General features: G+C 53.3%; 2 protein-coding genes across 2 annotated transcripts; both read right to left on the reverse strand.

Annotated features, from left to right (window-relative positions):
* Positions 1-3164: 3164 nt before the first annotated feature.
* NCLIV_051690 (hypothetical protein) lies at positions 3165-7857 on the reverse strand (the record flags this gene model as incomplete). The annotated part of the gene is made up of 7 exons (XM_003884722.1): positions 3165-3520; positions 4249-4407; positions 5092-5166; positions 5392-5598; positions 6029-6222; positions 6749-6865; positions 7829-7857. The coding sequence occupies 7 exons, from the start codon at positions 7855-7857 to the stop codon at positions 3165-3167; spliced, it is 1137 nt and encodes a 378-aa protein (XP_003884771.1).
* Positions 7858-12257: 4400 nt separating this feature from the next.
* NCLIV_051700 (conserved hypothetical protein) lies at positions 12258-14302 on the reverse strand (the record flags this gene model as incomplete). The annotated part of the gene is made up of 4 exons (XM_003884723.1): positions 12258-13199; positions 13399-13503; positions 13752-13916; positions 14255-14302. The coding sequence occupies 4 exons, from the start codon at positions 14300-14302 to the stop codon at positions 12258-12260; spliced, it is 1260 nt and encodes a 419-aa protein (XP_003884772.1).
* Positions 14303-19608: the final 5306 nt, after the last annotated feature.

Genomic DNA, 19608 nt, shown 5'->3' on the forward strand with positions numbered 1-19608 from the left:
CCCCCCCCCCCCCCCATCCATTTCGTCTGCGCCTGAGCCTGCTCCTCTCTCCCTGCCTCGCCGCTCTCCTGTGCTGCCCCGGTGATCAGCTCTCCTCTCGCCGTCCTGCTTCCTGCTTTCTTTCCTTTCTTTCCTTTCTTTCCTCTTCTTTCTGTTCTCCTGTCTTCCTTCTTTCCTTACTTTTCGACGTAGATGGCACTGCCGCGATGACCTCCTCTGTCGTGCCCGGAACCACTCGCTCCAGTTGCGTGTGAGCGCGGGAGAGAGCGCGAAGCGAAGGGCGAAGCGCCTTCGCGACTTCCTCCGCAGAGAGAAGAAGAGAGATGGTCGGAGCGCGCCTGCGTGAGACTCGCAGAGTTCTCAGACGCGCGTGCCGACGCAGCGCTCGCGTCAGACGATGGCTCCAAAGACGGACGGACAATCGCCCCTACCATGATGCAAAGGCATCGGAGCAGAGAAAAGAAGAAGAAGCTAGGATGAAGACAAGGAAAAGGGGGGAAAACAACAGGAAGATCAACGACGGGGAGGGGACTCGAGAAGAAGAGCGAAAGATGAAAGGGGATGAAACAGAGGAAGGCAGTGAGAACCAGCAGGCACGGCAGTCTCCTCCTTTCCTGGGTGCCTGTGCAGGAATTTGAGGACAAGCGAAAAGGAGGAGAGAGTCCCAATGTGCCATCAAAGAAGGGGCTGTCATCACGGAGTGGACATGATTTGATCCCTAAAAAGAGACTGTGCATGCGCCTCCAGATCTACAACGCGACACCCCGTCACTTGAGGAAAATCGCTGGTCGTTGCCATGACGCAGCTGGGGCCTTGGCGTCCAAAGGAAAGCGTTAAAAAGCGCGACGAAAACGGAGGAGGGACAGCGACAGTCATGCATGCGCGCATTGCCGGAGCTTGAGAGGAAGAGACAGCTGAACGGATCGTCGGCTCTCTGCAGGGCCTGTCTCCTCTATACAGGCAGAAGAAGCGGAAAAGTGAAAGGAAATGCAGCAAGGGAGAGATTACAAAGTACAGAGACGATGAAAAGAAGAACCACGAAGCGGGGAAGGACGCGAAACGCTGACGAGAGAAGGCGCAGACCACAGACGAAGAAGAAAGAAAGAACGCTGAGAAAAGACGACAGGGAAAAAAAGAACACAGGCAAACCCGAGAAAACGTCTCGGAGATTGAAAGAGAGGCTGTCGAGTGTGTGCCTCCGTAGGGTTGTCAACGCCCGGAACTTTTCGTACTGCATGCAAAAGATCGACGAATTCTTGGGCGCTAAAAAACAAGTTTAAAAGGGAAAACGAAACGAGCACACAAGGATAGAGGTGAACAGGAGACCATGGCAGAAACAGAGAAATATGTCAAAGTAAACTCAAGAGCAGCAGAGAGAGACTGGACAAAGCCAAACCGCATATAGAGACATGCACGCGTCGATCGACTCCCCAGGCACGAGACCGCGACCCCTCGATCGAATCGTTGTCACCGGAGACTCGTCTCACACTTTGTGCTTTCCTGGCTCTTTTTAGTTCTGTGTGCCTTTCTCTCTACGAATTCTTCTTTGTTTTTCTCCCTCTGTCTCTGCTTCTCTCTTTCTCTCCTCGCTTTCTGTGTCTCTCTCCGACTTTTCTTCCGCTCTCTCATCTCTGGTCGCGCCTCTTTTTCTGCATCCGTTTGCTCGGCTTCTAGTCTGTATCTCTCCTCCGCTTTCGCTCTTCCACGTTCTCTCTATATTTCTCAACAAGACCGCTGTCTCTCTTCTGTCTCTCGAAAGGGGAACACAGCCGCCCACTCTCGCCTCTTCGCAGCGCTGGGGCCAGCCGCCGATGCCTGAACTCTGCACTCGGGCAACTACACACTGAAGCATCCCCCCCCCCCCCCCAACTGTAAAAACCCGGGCAATAACGCATTGAAGGATCCTCTGTCGCTGCGGCTCTCAAGAGTGTCCAAAGGCGAAGCTCGTAAAACAGTCGGGGTACTCCAAAACAGCCGTTCAAGCTTCAAGTGGTTAAACTGTGGAGCGAACGCAACTCGCGGCCTCTCAGAGCGCATGTAGTAGTGATTTGTGAACAGAAGCCGCCGAAACAAAACAAAACGGACTTACACACTGACCGCATGTTATTCGTGCTCGTGCACAACGAACCCCCTCTGTGTCTCTACCGAACAGAGAGATCTAGACCCCGCCGTGGCAGAGCCGGATCTTCACAACCTCACACCGTCTCGCATTTCTGTACTCGACGTTTGTACCCATCTAACTGTCGCCGTATATCTGTGCGTGTGGAAGTGGCGATAGCTCGAGGGAGCGACAGCGACGGTACGGCGAGTTTCCAACAGCGGACGCATTTGCACAATGAATTTCTCCTCTAGATTTGGGAGGCGTTCTCGGGGAACTGCAGTCGCAGGCAGGTTCCCTGTTGTGTGCGGGCGCCGGCGTTGTCTTTTGAGCCGTCGCGCTGGTCTTCTGCCCACCCCAAGCAAGTTCACATACCGCAATGCACGACAAAAGAACCGCAAACAACCGAATGGAGAGGGGAGACTCGGCACTTTCTCCGTCTCCCACAACTGTTCCTCGCGAGCCGGCTGACATGCTAATGTGTACAAAAAATCGCTTTGTCGGCGCAGCAGCCAGGCTGCGAGTTCAAAGTGATCGGCACATGTGATCACCGATTCTCTGATTCTCTGCAAACATGGAACTGCCGACTCGAGGGGGACACCTGATTTTTGTCCCGCCTTTCTTGCGGAGCGCGTATCCAATGTTTCACAGCAAAAGGCCTTGGAGCCATATCTTTTCGTTGAACCTCGCACCACGCCTCTCTTTCTTCTTCCGGCTGTTCCTTCGCAGCCGCCTTGCCGCTCCCTGTCCTTCGTTATTCCATCTCTCTTCCCTCCTTTGCCCCTTCCCGTGTTTTCCCGTGTTCCTACGGTAGGAAAACGCCCATCCGTCTTCACTTTTATCTGTGGTCCCGCCACGCAATTTTCTCTCGGCTCCTCGCTCGTTCGTGTTTTCTCCGTGTGCCCTGCGCAGATTCGCTCGCCCTCACCCCCTTTCCTCCCCGTATCTTTTGTCTCTCGCGCTCTCTGCTTTCTCGGCCTTTCTCCGTTCGCTTTCTCTCGCTTTCTGGTCCACCTGCGAGCTTCGCTTTCGCTCTTGCTGTATAGGCAGTGTGTCGTCTCCAGCTCTACCGTTTATGGAGGAGCTTGAGAAGGATTCGGATCACCGCGTTGAGAACCCGGTCCAGCAGCCAGATCTTCGCCTTGATGAGGAAGACGCTCAACGCAGCCCGAGCCGTCACTTTGACTTGGTTCCACAAGCCTCTGACTACGGGGGACGAAAAGGCGGGCGGCGGCCCTTGCCCACGCCCTCGGTCTCCTTCCGAGAGCGGCGACCTGCCGCCTTCTCCGGCCTTCCGTGGGTCCGGGGAAGACCCGAGCAGTTCCTCCAGGAGCCGCTGAAGGGGGTGGTTTGGCGCGGCAGAAAAGGGATTGACAGAGAACGGGGCGCGCGCGCTGCGGCGACCCAGAGAGTGGAAAAAATCTGCACGCAGACGCAGCGAGAGACACTGGGGAGCTATAGGTACTTGTCTTGATCAGGTGCGTCGACCGGATAGATGCCGGTCTCAAGATCCACAGCCCGCCGATGGCCGAGAACGCACGCGAACTACCGAACGCAAGAGCCGTGGAAATCCTTGCACCTTGGCGCAGACGTGCATTTGAACATTCACGCACAAATACATCTGCATTACAGAGACAGATCGACGTGTCGAGACGTATTGATGTAGATCTCTCAACGAGGAAGCGAAAGGAACAGCGCGTGCCGAGACACACGCAGGAGAGAAAACGCGACGCGCAGTGAAGGAGAACACAAAGTGCCGAGCGGTCCCACACGCAGTCAGTAGAGCGCGCCCTCGAATCAACGCAGCCCAGCCGAGCCGCTCCAGAACTCCAGAAATCAGTTTTCAAGGCCAACAGCCAGTTGGAGACAGGCAATATGCATCGGCCACAGACCGTCGAAAGGACGCAGACACGATGCGAAAGAACTGAAGCATCGACAGAAAGTTCTGGTACGCGAGAAGAGACACCCCATAAAGGTCCATAAAACTCGAGGCGAGCCCGGCGCATCGACGGAGGAAGTCCCGGCACAGCACGCAACCCCAGCACTGCGCTGAGAGGGTGTGCTTCGTTTCGCCACGCGGCAAGGCCGTCCCTAGAAATCGCATCAGGCCTACAGCTGCCTCTTCCATACGTTTTTTCATCGAGACGCACTTGCAGCTTCTTGGTGCGGGTCCAGGTCGCGTTCCGCCACTTCGCGCTCGACTCGGCCGTTCGCGAAGCGACGTGTTATCACTGTCTGCTCGACGAGGCGTCCGTCGCGCTGGATGATGTTTGTCGCTCGCGCGGTGCTCACCAGACCAGCCTGCGCGCCTGCAAAGGCAACCACACACTGCACGTGCGACGCGACCGTGCGGGAGAGCAAGCGCGCGCGTGTCGAGAGAAGGCATCCCGACGCCGAGGTGGAAGACAGAAGGCTCGAGATCCCGTCAAAATGTGCCTCAGCAGAAAAGGCCCACCAACAGATACGTTGCGGGGGTTTGGGTTAGCCAAACAAAAGGCATCAGTCGATGAAAGATGTCAGCGAACCCGGAGAGGCAGAATGCCTCTCGAGGACGGTGAAGAACCTGAATTCACAAGGAATCGTTTTAGGTTTCCAGACACTTCTTTCCTAGCAAATATAAATACGTAGACCTGCACGGTGCGCAAGAGGTCGAGAACCCGCACACATTCTGCGCCTTTTAATCGAAACACACACCCTTCGGCGCCGCGCTATCCACCCGCCCTCTCGGATGTACGGCTTCCCACATGCCTCTCAGTCTCTCTACAGTTTTTATACATACAGTATCTCGTTATGTATACATACAGTATCTCGTTATGTATACATACTTGCTCACATTCGAAATATATATATATATATATATATGGAGAGTTTCACCGTTTCTGTTGACTCGTCTAAACGTGACTTCCTGTCAAAGACCGGACTTGTCGTTCGGCTTAGTTCCTTTCGGATGTCTCGCCATCGCTGTCGCAGTCTGTTCCTGCTGCGGTGCGTACCTGAGGCGGAGGGCCCTCCGTCCCAGCCGAAGGGATTTCTCCGCGTTCCGGAGCCAGCGGGAGCTCCGCCCATCCCTGGAATCGCCACAAAACGGAGAAAGAGAGAAGCGTCTTGTTCCGTAACGACAAATGCAACACGGCACTGAAACGGATCGGCAGACTCGAGCGACGAACGATGCGGACCCTGCGCGCCCTGGCGCTCGCCTTTTAGGGCCACGGAAGTTACAGAAACGAACGTGGGTCGTCCAGACTGTGTTTCGACAACCGACGTCTAGGGACGAGATAGATTCGTTAGCGCACCTGACCGCCGTAGGATCTCCTCAAAGTCCTTGTCGTCCATGACGAAAGGCCCGTGGAGACCGCGCGGCCCCGCACGGTCTCCGCGGGCCTTCTCGCGAAGCACCTGCGCAAACAAATCTTGGATGTTCATCCCGCCAAAGACCTGGCGAAAGAGTTGCTCGGCCTCTTCTTGCGAGACGTGGTGAGTCCGGAACGCACCGCCGGGGCCTTCAGACAGCAGAAACACCAAACGACAAGGCGGAGAAATGGACCTCGGAGCAGCCGAGGCCGAGACTCTGCGCCATCCTGCCTCGGGGCTGTTTTTCTCGCGAAGCTCTCGGACGCAAAAGCTTCTGCGGCCTTCGCCCCTCGGAGGCTAGCTTCGAAAACACCTGAGAGCGACTGGAAACCAACAGAGTGGAGCACCGAACACACGACGCTCGGCTGAGAAAGATGACCTTTCACCCCTATACACATGCAAGGCCTCGCCTGCGCTCTGTGCGTCCCTGTCGGTTCGGTGCCAAGTGAAACAGAAACCAACCGCGATTTCCCCTTTCTCCACCGATCAGCCTCCAAGATGAGCGAGACGTGCGGTGAAAAACCGAGACAGCAGCCGCACTGCCAGGACTGCAACTTGCACCAGTGAGGAAAAACGCACCAAAGGGGTAGCCATGTGGACCGTGGGAGGCAGTCGCTGCTCCGCTTCCGCCGCGAACGCCCTCGTGGAATCCCGAGCCTCTGTACTGGCGCATTGCGTCGTACTGCTGCCGCTTTTCCGGGTTCGAGAGCGTCTGGTACGCCTCGCTGACGAGGCGGAACTGAGCCTCAGCTTGCTGGCGGTTGTCGGGGTTTCTGTGGAAAGGACACACGGAGACGGGAACGAGGAGAATGCGCTGTCTTGCCAGTTCACAGGGGAGGCTTCGTAGGCACGCTCATTTTACTATGTAGTTTAATTGGAAGCTGGACTCTTTAACTTAAACTGAGGAGTCAAGTAGGCTTCGCAGGCGCCCGACGGAAGAACCGAGTGTATCGGTACGACATGAAGCGAGGCGCTAGGGAGAAGCACTGAGGACCGCAAGAAAGGAGAGACAGTCGGCGCGGAGGAGAAGGATGCAGGACGAGAGAGAGAGAATGCCGCTCCGGTGGATCCAGCGGTCGCAGACACGCCGAACTCGACTGCGTTGGCAGGGAAGCGACGGAGAATCACTGAAGTGTTTCCCTTGGTAGAGAGATCTTGGCCCTTCATTCCAAAACGAATCTCTAAATGTTTCAAAGATTCGATTTTCTCGATGCGACCCGAACACAGAAACTCCCTCGGCGGTTTTTTCCTCGTTGGCACCCCGCTGTTTATCCTCCCTTAGCGTGAGTGATGGCGTACCTGTCCGGATGCCATTTGAGCGCAAGTTGCCGATATGCCTTTTTGATTTCGTCAATCCCAGCGTCTTTCTTCACGCCGAGCACCTCGTAGAAGTCCTTCTCTCCGGGGTTGGCGGCGCTACCGGCGAAGAAACGCCGAGAAGAGACGCGAAGCGGAAGAGTACAAGAGAGCCCCCCAGGCAGACACGCCAACGAGGCAATGAGGCTGGGAGACGAGGCGAGGCGAGGCCGGGAAGCAAAAGACGAGAGAGGGGACCAGGCGCACGCACGAGAAGATGATTCCGAAAAAACGACAGATTCTTCGGCATGGCGGTAAGGAGCGAAGTGTCTGTTATTCGAGAGACGAGAGGGGCAAGGCTGTGCAGAACCTGAACTGCGTTTCGAGCACTGCACGTCCAACCCAGTTGAAAGATCCGTTGTCCTTTGCGATCCAAGGTGCGCGGAGACGTCTGCGCATTTCAACGTCTCGGCCTCAGCACCTTCTTGACATGTCGAGATGAAGAATTCTCCATCCTTCTCTCGAGTCAGTGCTATTCTTCTACCTCTTAATAGAGAAGACGCCGAGAGACACGTTGAAGGGAAGAAAGAAGAAAACGGAGGCTTTCTTTCGCACTTCGACTCGACAGAGAGGCGGGTTTGCGGCACTAAAGTTCGGCCTCCTCTTAGGGAGGTCCCCGCCGGTGTGCGTACAAATGCGATGCAGCGCCAGGACGAGAAGCAGCGCACGGTTGCGAGGGGTCTAGGGTAAGAGATGGAAGAAGTGGCGAAGAAATTTCGGCAAAGAGCAAAGGACAGCGAGGACGAGGAGACACGGGGTAGGGACCGCCAGAGAGGAGCAACTGGCAATGCGTTCGGAGACAAAATTCGATTCAAAAGAGCCGACGCCGTCGACGGCCTGACAGCAGACCGGTAAATAAGACCGAAGAGGAGAGGCGAGACGAGAAAAGGAGATTTGGAGGTGACCGGAAAGACAGGGGGGAGACCGCGGCCACCGCGAGAGTCAGTTCCCTTTGATCGGACACACGGACGGTCTCTGGTGTGCTGAGCGGATGAGTCGAGGCGGGTCAGCGAACCACCTGACAGCGACGATGAGTAACGATGAGAAGACATGGTGCGAGGGGAAGACGTTTGCGGCAAAAGATCCACTCTTGGGCGAGAGAGACTGTGAGAGGCTGAGTTGCAAAGAAACGTGTGTGCCACTCTGCGGCTAGATTTGCGTATCTGGAAAAGGGGTCATCGCTGCCTGAGGAGAGTTTTGAAACACCGCAGAGACACTCCGGCACGCGCAGCAGGTTTCGATTCCTTTGGGCACCTGTCCTCGGCCGACAGGCAGAAAGGTGACCTGGAGATGCCGCAACTGTCGCATCAGAGAAGCGAATGCCGGACGCAGGAATTCTCGCGGGAAGGAAGGCCCGGAATAAGGAAAAGACGAGGGGCGGGGGGGAGAGGCACGGTAGAACGAGGTGCTGTGCCGCCTGAAACTCACGCTTCAGAGCTGAAGTGTCTCGGAGAAAAAGACGAGACCCACGGGGACTCAGTGCGGACGAAGACGGGGGAGGCGCGGAGCTGCCAACGAGAAACGAGTTGGGAAACCAGATGTGTTGTGAGGAATCGAGAAGGTCGGGACACGGCGCAGGTTGAGAGCCGAATCGCTGATCAGCCACTCTCTCCCGCGCACCGTTTCAGGTTCTGACGAAGCAGAAGGAAGTTCCGCCATATCCGAAATCGCTGATTTGGTGAATAAGAGGCAAAAGCAAAGAGTACAATGGAGCGACAGAAAGGTTCATTCTCGTCCTTTAGCTGTCGGCCCCAGTGTCTGGCTTCCTCCTCAGCTTAGTAGTGCTAAAACGGCGCCCTTCGTTTTCGGTTCTTCCGAGACTGACGCTCAAATTCGAAAGACACCCTTGTACCCCTTGCTCTGGTCAATTAGCACTTTCGCTTCGGTTCTAGTACGTCGCCGGATGCCACAAAAAGAAATCTCTTGAAGTCTTCAGAGACACCACATCTCGCTCGCCCAGTCCTCGGTTCCCGTTAAGGGTCCCCGGCATGTCACCGCGTAGAAACGGTAACGTCTCGCGGTTGAATCGGCCAGACAAGCCTTTGAAGAGGCAACACCCTCCTCAACCACAGCCGCAATCCACTTACACGAAGATTCGTTTGTTGGTGGCATTACTCGTGTGATTGGCAGCGTTACACTCTATGATGCTGTACGTACACTCCTCGGGTGAGATTCGGCTGATGCTTCCGCTCTAATCGTCTCGCTACCCGCATGCAAAAGGACACTCGAGATGGACACGGACCAAGAATGTGGTAAGCGAGGACAGGGGGAAAACGATAAAGGTCCGACAAGCACATAGGGAGATCCGTGTCGTTTGTTAACGGGGAAACCGGTCAAAGAAAGTAGATTCGGAGCTGTGTGAGCACCAGCCTCTGTTGTCGCCGGTGAACTGGGGTGCGACACAGCTAACGACACATTCGAGTAGTACGTAAGCAAGACTATGAGGCAGCAATCGAATGAGCCTCCTGCAAAATGAAGAACAACACATAAAACCCTAACGGAGACGCATATTGCAATTCAGGATTTCTGGAGAAGGGACTGCTGTGGTGGCTCGTTCTCGAGAACGAGTACGTCGATGCGACAGAGAAAAGCGGTCCACAGGGCCGGCTTTTCGAGCGGGCAGGCGGGGGGGTACTCGTCCCCAATCGAGACGTCGAACTCTTTTTCAGAAGCAAAGCGAAACCTGCAAAAAAATAAGATGGAAGCAGTTTACACAGAGGACCAAACGCTGCGAAGGAGGAACGCTAACTTCTTCCAGACATCAAGCCGAAGCACGAGGTCCTTTAGCCGGCCCAATGAACCTGGCTAACGGATTCATCAACCGTTTTTGCCGAGACAATGAAGGCCATTTCCAGCCAGGGATACCTCCGTCTGTGTTGCCAATTACAAGTGAATCCAGACAAGCACCTCTACGGAGAAAAAGTTATCTGTACACCATATATATATATATATATATAGGTACACCTCGGTAATGGCTAACTTGGCACACTGCGTGATGGCGGTCAACCTGATTGTTACGGCACGACCAAAAGGACGAACTCCAGTAGTATTTCCAATATTTTTTGGAGGTGGAAGCAGTATTCCTTTTTGGTCAGGACTATACCGCAGAGTTCGTATGTTTTGAATGTTCTGTTCTACAAGGAATCCCGAATGCCACGCAATGGTTTACTCATCTCACAGGACAGAGAATGGAGGGTAAATGATGTGGACAGGAACCAGAAGAAGAACAGCATCCGGCAGGACTCCGTATAGTACAAATGGTTACGACACCTCGAGCTTGCTCAGCTATGAAACGCTAGAACCACTTTCGAGGATTCTTCCGTGACTGGTCTTCCTTTAAATCGTGTTTGTTTGTCAAGTAACATAGAGCTTGGTTCTTGCTTGCCGTGTCCACTTCTCTTCGCCTCGAACGATGTGCAAAGGGGCGCCTAACGGCAGTCCTTGTGATACCCTCAGTCCCTCTGCGCCTGAAGTCTTTGAGATTTGTGAGTTCAGCGCAACCTTTCCCAGACCGCAGTCGGTGCCGGGCTATCAGGGAAAAGCAGCAGGTTCCAATGGCAGTTCACTACTTCGTCCCACTCCTCTACTAAGCTCTTCTGATCATTGCACCTCATGTGCAAAACGGCGAGACCGACTTTCATCTCGGATGACGTATCCTCGCTCGACTGTCTACCAGATATGAATGGAAGGGGGGACCGGGATTGGTGCTATGGTTATACTAAACCAACAGTGTTAATGACTACAGCTTCCAATCAAACATGAAGACCGTTAGCATATTGAAATCCAACACTTTTCGCTAAGGCTCTTGAAGAGGTTTACACAACTGACTGGTCTCAGTAGACGTTTTGGTGCGATTCGCCTCGCGAATCGCTGCCAGCCTTCTTGCTGCCTGGTTTTCGGTGATTTCAAGAAAAAGTGAGTCACTGAATTTGTTGCGTTTGACAGTTTCAGAAATACAAAAAAAAGATTATTGGCATTCGAAAAACCTTGTACCGCGCAAAACTTCATTCGGCTGTCACAGCGTTGGAGTGCCGTCCAGACCACTGCGTCCCAGCCACAGCCTGTACACCTACACATGAGCATGTTGGCCGCCCAAACCCTGCACACCCGACCGAACAAACAGGTGTTTAGGCGCACAGACAGGTCAAGGATTTTGTGCACTTTTTCCCGTCGTCCTTCAAAGGCAAGCAGCCACGGCTGCATGTCTTTAACTTGGAATCTTCAGCTCGAGAGCAACACACCGCTAGCGGGGCGACGTCTCCGAAGTCACCACTCACAAGCATCCCTCTTGCACGCAGTCCGCGATCACAGCGGTGCTATAAAAGACGCCTCCCAACAATAACTGAACCCTTTTCAGATGCATGCAGCGCCACTTCTCGCCCAGCGTTTCTACACACATAGTGTTAAACGCGCATCTACGCCGATTTCCGTCCACCTCCCAAACTTTCTCGCCAGCAATTCTCCGTCTCCCGGGTTCCTGTGTGACACTCTTGGGCGGCAATACACACATTGGTCAATGTGAAACTCAAATCCCGCTTGTCAAGAGAGGACCATCCTAATGCTATCCCGCGATTGGCCGCTGAACCACCAGCCATGAGAAGGGAGAGATTCCCCGTCTGGGACCCGTGGAAGAGACGTCGATCCAAATCACTATGCACCAGCCTAACGCCATAATCCAGACGGGTTTTGACGGCCAATGCTGTAGATGTTATACTGAGAAATTCACCAGCAAACCTGCAGGTGAATAATAAAACAGCCCTTGGCGAATATCCAGAGCATTTGCGAGCGCAGACCAACACCCATATTATGTCGGATCCTCATCCGCAGAGTGTGTGCCTGAAAGAGCAGCCGATTTCGTCCGTTGCAGTTAGCTGTTACACGCGCCGTGAAGAAGCCACGGCACGGCCAATTTCTAAAATCATTCTATCGATGGGGCATCGACTTGTCTCGCATTCCCCATAGCACCCGAACATTCTGACTGGCCATTAGGACTCTCCGCCATTTACACAAAGATCGAGAATCAACCGAGTTATTTCACAATGATACATCATGATATTCCCGGAGCAGTGACCGAAATCGTCTCCCCATATGTTACCTTCTTTGCCGACGCAAAGCGCTTCCCACGTACGGGGCGTACGATATCGGACCTGCACGTGCTCAGCTTCCTCTCTCTCGCTCAACGCCTGTGTCGACACGAGTCCTTGCGTGGCTTCCTGTAGAGCTCTCGCGGAGTCCTTTTGGTTGCGCCGCTCCACTTGCCGAGCTTTTCAGAAATTGCCACCCCTAGCCGGGAAAATCTTCCGCGTAGGTATGTCCACGTCATCGTACACAGAGGTGTTCTCTGCTAGCTGATTCACCTAGACTTGTCCGCCTGCAAGATTGTTGCGGGCGGCACTTTTTTTGTACACTTCAATTCACCTTCTGCGAGAACGGTCTCATCACCCGATAATACCTAAAGCAGCCCGTCAACCGAAGAAGAATCAACAGATGGCGACTCAGATGATCGCAGATGCCCATATTCTTCGGCTCTGCCTTTCTTCATGCTTGATACCGTACTCGCTGTCGACGGCACAGACGCCAGTTTCTCGGAACGCTCGACGGTGCCAATGCCCTCGTCAGTTGGAAAACTGCCATCATATGATGCTGCGGAGGCGACGTCGGATCCAAGTCGATCCTGGGACGTAGGCGACGGCCCTGCTGAAAACGGGCTGACTCGTCCGTCTTCTTCCCATCCGTAACTGTGCCTCATAGATCGAAGCGTAACGAAGAAAGGGCGTCGCCGCTCCCCGTCAGACGTCAATGTATTCCAATCTGCAAGAACGGCCTCCTCCGTCTCACCCACCTTTGTCCAATTGCGACATGCTTCCTCGCCCGCCTCATCCCGTAAACCAGCAATCATCAGATGCCGTCGTCCCTCATAAGAGCGTTCCGGAATGCACGAGCTTTGGGGAGCATCGGCCTTCGAGACACCGGCGCTCCAGCGAGGAAGAAATCCGAAAGATGGCCCACGTTCAAACCCGAGAAAGCACTCACTCAGCGGTGGCAGCGGTGGAGGGTCCTCAGATTCAGGTCGCGAAAGTGGATAACAATAGCGCCCATAATCACCAGTATACACAGAAACGCCTTTAGTCGGTCCAGAACTCAGGGACAGCCACGGTGGGACAGGGGGATGTGGCCGAGTTCCGTTCACCTGGTCCTCCGCCAACGTCGGAAATCCGTCATCAGCACGGTAAACCTCCCCCTGACTGGATACACTCCCGTCATATTTGCAGCTGGAAAGGTGTCCATTTTGGAGAGATGGTGAAGAACTTGCGGCAGCGTGGAAGAGTGGCGAAGCAGCCAGTACCACTGGCGATGCTGAGGAGGGCTTGGTAAAAGATCCGCTGCCTCCCTTCTGCAGAAACAGCACAGTGGGACAGAACAGAGTCGAATCCACAACTTTACCACAAAGACTCTCACATTCATCTCGGGAAACCATCAAGTCAGCAACATCCACAACCACCTACGGAACTCATACGGCGCATGGCATTTGGGTTCACAGCTCCAAAATCGGGGAAAAGTTGAATCCACAACTAGTCTGACGAAGTCCTTACTTCGCGGGCTAGTCGCCTCAGCCGACGGACAGGCGTACGGCTCGCCTTGATGGACCGCAAAGAAGCTGCCGAGTCTGAGCATTTCGGCGGTGTAGCTGCTGGACACTGTACCGACAAGGAAACACATCCCACACACACACACACAAGAACATACAACACACACACACTAAAACCGCTCCACGTTCGCTTGTCCCCGTCGACGACAGAGGGGCTCTATGCCTTCTGACCTCCCGTTAGCTAGTTCTCCGATGTTGATTCCAAAAGCAGCTTTGAACGAGAGGTCATACCAGTTCGCCCCCCAGGCCACACACAAATCTGTGTGCAGACACGGGAAATAATGCTTGAGGACTTACAGGAAGATAGGTCCCTCCGCCACGCTTCCAAACCTTCCACGGGACGAAAGGATTTCTCGCAGCATGTTTCACCAGCACGTCCGTCACATTGAAGAGGTCAGCTAGGTTTGCTGCCGATTGGCGGTTCAGGCGATGACCAAGCGAACGAACTCGCGTCGAACGCGGCTGAACGAGAGAAAAACAAGCAAACCACGTTCTGATTCAACGCGCCGAGTTGCGACCCCAGCTGGTCAGAAGAGTGTGAGCGTCCAGCCCTGTCTTGCTATTCCAAAACCCCCCGGGTCACAATACCACAACTTCTACGCCTTTACCGTGAGCGGACTCCGCTGACGTGGCCTCAGCGTCATCGAAAAAGCAACTTAAAATAAGGGCATTCACATCTTCTCTGAGGTAAGTTTCTTTGCCACATCTCGCCTCCGCTCGCAGGTATTTCGCTCACATCATGTCCCACGGACGACGCCGGCGGGAGCAGCGCAGTCACCAGCATTCTGACTCTGACATACCCGTGTGTTTTCCGCGCCATTGGTGCCTTTTCGACAACTATCAGGCATCCTGTTATCATCCCTCAAAACGGCGTTGCGAAAGGCAAAGAAGTGCACACAGAGGCACCGCTTCTGACGCCACTGCGCAGGACTGTTCCTTGGGCGTAGCGGCTTTTTCGAATGGTGTGCCACTGTCACCCGGTGTGGGGTTCCTGAGGCCAGGACGGCCCCTGAATGGGAAGTTACCCAACGATGGGTACCGTTCTTCTTTCCTTCAGTAAGAAACACTTTCAGTTCAAATGAGGTCGACGCGGAGAAGTTTTCAGAGCGGTGATGCGACTGTGCCTGGTGGCACGCAGTGATGAGGGAAAGAGCAGGCGGGCGACGCCAGTCAGGTCAACTCCCGATCACCAACGTCACACTTCTCCGCTGGGGCTCAGCGAGCCTGCGCGGAATTGCATCACTGGTAATCTGCACACATATTACACAGAAGAATCTGAGGATAGTGCCGCTGTAAAAATCATTGAAGGGCAAAACGTTCACGGGGTCGGACACCCAATGAAAAACCTGAGCTCGTGAAAAAGCACTTCGGCATTTTCTTCACTGCAACCCGATCATGTATTCATTACTAGGCATGAACACTATACATGCGGTGTCAGCAACTACAGCGAAGGGCCATTTCCTTGGAATCTCCCTCATGGAAGAAGCGTGGCAATATGCACTCTGCTACTGAGTGCCTGACACGCGGGCATCCATGTGACTCGCTGTGGCCTTACAAAGAAAGTGTGGGTATCGACACAAAAGCCGCACGCATTTTGTCTGTATGTGCCCAACTGCTATGCTTTCGCCTCTTCGTTGGCGCCAGGAATGACAGACGTCCGTCTGGTATTGTAATGTGATTGTTGCTTCCCATCAGGAGATGGCATCTCCGCAGTTTTTAGTGCCGAACGGGTATTGTCCCGTTTGTCTGGCAACCTTGGCTTCTCGCCACAGCCAGTGCTGCCGTCAGTCCCAACTGCAGACACGGAGCTGCCCTCTGCTGGATCTTCTTTCTTGCACTGGATGCAGTCCTGTATTCCTGCCTGGCACCTGACCGCTATGTACCGGGTAAGCAGTCTTCAGCCACGAAGCCGCACCAGCGTTGTCTTACCTTGAGTCCTGCGCCTCTTGGATCGAAACTGAGCATTGTCATAAGATCCGGGTTCCATTTTTATCTTCCTTGTACGGGAGATATTCGGGTCCCGATTAATTTCCTCCTTGATCACTTTTACCGGCATGTATTGTTTGACATTCTGCAGCGGGAGACAAGCTAGCAGGAGGTTATGCTCAATACCGATTTACCAAAAGCGTGAGATGCCTCACATTTGCTGGTCGATTCACTGGCAACAGGGGGACAATTGGAAGTCGGTTTGTTATGCGCTGCAGAGCAGTCGCTGGTATCACCCCTAGAATCCCGACGAATTTCCGGGATCGCGCAGGTAGAAGTATACACTTGCTTTCCAGATTTGGGCGGGCATGCTGTCCGTGAGAACTTGTGATCTGAAGGCCCAGTCTCGCAACTAAGTTCATTCTGGAACACGAGGAAACACGATATAAAAGCCACGCCTTGCCCACAGGCGTAATGATACCCACCAGGAGTGGCTGCCACGAAGATCCCAAATACGGATCCTCCTCGGCTTCCGCTTTGTTGCTCGTTTTTTCGATTGTCTTCCGTCCAGACCGGAGGCGTGCTGAACTGAGCAAGTGGGCTGTTTGTTGCACGGATATGGGCGAGACCATGTCTAATAGGACTGACCGTCGCAATACTACAGAAGTTAGGTTTGCGAATGCACGTTCCACATTCTAAAGTTCCAATTTTATCTTCTGGAAAACAATATGATAAAAAGGCTACTTACCTGGACTGCCAGATCCATCTTCTGCTCTGATGAGATAAAGCCTGCAGGTGGGAATAAATGAGCGGAGACGATAGCGTTGCCATAAGAGAGATCTAACAAACTGCTGCTCGGCGAACTATGTGAGCGTCCAGCTTCAATTTCTGTGGTCGTTCACGCTGATAAAACAAGATTTCCTAAAAAAAACACGCAGACGATGTCTTACCTTTAGCACCGTATACAGCGCCTCCTCTTCTACACAGCCTTGCGCTGCACGTGCATTTGGCGTGTAATTCAGAAGATGGAGTAGTGGCCGGTTACAGCATTCTTACTATAGCAGAAAAGAACGCACAACCATATAGGAATCGGAAACAACTTCTGATAAACAGTGGATAGGTAGGATAGGGTTACTGCGTCCAAGGCACAAGTGGTTCAAGCTTACCAGTTTTTCCTCTGTCATTCCCTCAAGGAGCAGAAAAACTTCAATGAAGTTGTGCAGTCTACATCAGTGGAATATGGATAATATATTATGTGTCAGCACATCAAGAGTTTACCCTGGATTCAGAATGTCTTGTATGTCGTGTAGGGTTGCCAGGTACTGGTCGAATTGTTGAGTCTGTCCAGGCTGCTCGGCGGCTGATTTGTGCCTCATTTGCCGGTGTTATTTTTGGATAGTTTCACTCAACTTACCAAGGAAGCTGGCAATTCCGGAGGCACATTGGTCCGTCGAGGCATGACTGGCTTTTCGTCGGCACCAAGCTCTTAGTTGAGATGATGGCGATAAGCTTGCATCCCGTTTGCTGTGGCAGACGCAGCTTAAAATGGCACACACACGAGGGGAACAAAATTCTCACCCTCGAAGCAGCTGGACGATTTCCTTTGCCGCGCCAGAAATTCTTCTTAGAGGAACTCGCTTCTGTGCTTTGACTGATGGGTGTCGTGTGTCTTCAGCTGGATGGTGCATGCCGCTTGTACTCATGTTTTGATTCAGGGAATTTGAGGTGTCAGTCGCCGGAGTCGATGGATAGGACAAACGCTGTTCTAAAAAATCCGTTTTTGATGCAGAGGAGCACTCCTGGATTCCGATGTGTGCCACCCATCTTTGGCCATCAACGGGGTTGCAATGAACCTCGACGGGTGCCGAACTTCGACTGGTTGGAGCACTCGATACGTCTCTACGGTCTGATATAGACAGTGAGTTATGACAGCGTTCCAAGCAACGGCGTCTGGGAGTTGGGTCTGTAATCCTTTCATCTGCACCGTCTTCGTGAATCCTCTTCCGTCTTTTAACGCCCTGCTCGATAGTAGCTAGATTGGTCGCCCGATGACTTAAGCAGTCATCGCCTCGATGCACAGTTCCACAACATGCCTCATCCTTGATCTGTTTTAGATTGGGTGTCTTTCGTTCGCTGGCAACTGTGGTAAACATAGGAAGGTGAGCATATGGCGCAGCTCCGTTGTGGTTTCCGCTTGTATGTGGCGACGGAGCTCCTACTTCGTCCCACGCCGTTCCGAAGTACGATGGCAACCGTTCTTTTTCGTCAAAATGAATGAAGCTTCGAGGACTGTTGCATGTTCCGGCGTCGACTGCTGAAGATAGGGAGCCCTCAGCGTAGAGCGAAAGGAGTGAGACGTGTCTCTGCTCGTCGGGGTCCATTTGTCTTGTGATGGTGGGTTCGCCCAAACGATGCCTGAAGAAGTGAGGGCACCGTAATTTGTTTTTAACGTGTGTGATGCCGACCAGCGTACCGATCTCTCTCTTTCCAGGCTCTGCGCCGGCTAGTTCCACGTGACATCTCATCATATAGATTCTGTGGCTTTTTAGTGTCGGCGTTGTACCGCCAGCGAGCACTGGGCTGGCACCGGACATTTTCCTAATGGGGACTCACACACGCAAGGCGTTGCGTCTTACTTGCTCGACCAGGCTTGTCACGCCGACGTCAAGGGACTCTCTTGATGTCTGGGTCCTGTTCGGAGATAATGGAACAGTTTGGATCCAACCCTATATGACGGCAGTTCCTCAATTGTGTTGGTAGACAGAAGGACACAATCCTCTCACAGCATCTGAGGCGGTCGAATCATGGAACTGCCACGGCGGCTTTTTTGGTCGATGACCATGGCCAATGCAGTGCCAGCGTGACGACTGCATTGCTCGTGATAATGCTGGTCGTGTCTGAGCATTAGTTATTGTTCTGCTTACCACCCTTCTGACGGAGCCGTGCCCGCTACCCTTCATGTGGGACCCATTGTTTTTTTGAAAATCTTTTGCCACAAGAATGTCCGCCATCAATCTGTCACCGGGCCCATCCAGGGTTTTCCGCGGGCCGCAGGCTCCATCTTTCTGCTTCTGTTCATGGCCTAGCGGAAGAGTGTGTGGAAATAAAAACACAAACAAAGCAATGGAACCAAGAACCAGCAGGATAATCCCACACTGAAAGATGAACAGATCCGCTAGGAATAGCTGGGGCATCGCGACAATCTTCTGGCAGAGGAAAGATGACGCGTGCTCTGAAAAGAAAAAATGCTGCTTGTAAACCAAGAAACGCGTTCCAGTGTGGTTCATACCATAGGCAAGAGTCTTTGTTAACCATCCTTGGGGTTCGCCCCCCGGCCACTTTGTTGGTGAAGCCCTTGACTGTAACATCAAAACAGCCACCCCGGTGTATCTCCAGTGGACGTTTCCGCTAGTCTACTGTACGAGTACTGGTAACTTGTGTGCCTTCCCAATTCTGTCCATCACTTGTTTCAGCTTCATGGTTGGCAAAATGTTTTTGCTTTCGCTAGGACGGATCGTGATCCTACAGCCAGTCCTGTGACTGCGGGCACAGCGGGAGAGGCACCAGCGAAGTTCTAAAATGTTGCGCGGCCTTAAAACAAACGATCGGCCGTACCCTTGCCGTTTTTTTGAAAAGTACCTCGAAATGACATTGACCTCAAGGCATTAAGACATGGCCATCCAACTATGGATTGGTGAGCTTCATCTAAAAGATCGTGGAGGTATGCTTCTCTTCGACGACAGGGTGAGGCACCACGCGGAACGGCCCCGTTACCGTCATACTGGAGCTCTTCCGGTCTAGCCTCGGATATTGCATCCAAGTTGCAGAAGTGAGCGACAGAAGATGAAGCATGCTTCTAGGAACGGGCACGTCTAGAATTTTATTGAATAGACTTCGGTCCGCAGGACTCGTCAGTTGCAGACGTGGGTGAATGTGTTTCTTTTTTCCCCGTCAAAAAAGGCCGCTGGACCCCGCGAACAGGAAATGTGACTGCCGGTGGACGAGATGAGAGCGAAATGCCATTTGAGCGTAGCCATTTGATTGCTAACGACGATATCAAGGAAAGAGTTCACATCCCGTCCGACTTCTCGTTCAATTGCACGGACTGCAACGCTAGGTGAGTTCGCCTTGAAAGACCTTTCGTATCATGCAGCACCACCGTTGAGGTGATCTTGCAACCATTACATTACTACAGATGGAAAAATCCGACTCAAATGCCACCTACCGA

The sequence above is a fragment of the Neospora caninum genome, chromosome X, assembly GCF_000208865.1.
Source record: "Neospora caninum Liverpool complete genome, chromosome X".
Taxonomy (NCBI): Eukaryota; Apicomplexa; class Conoidasida; order Eucoccidiorida; family Sarcocystidae; genus Neospora; species Neospora caninum.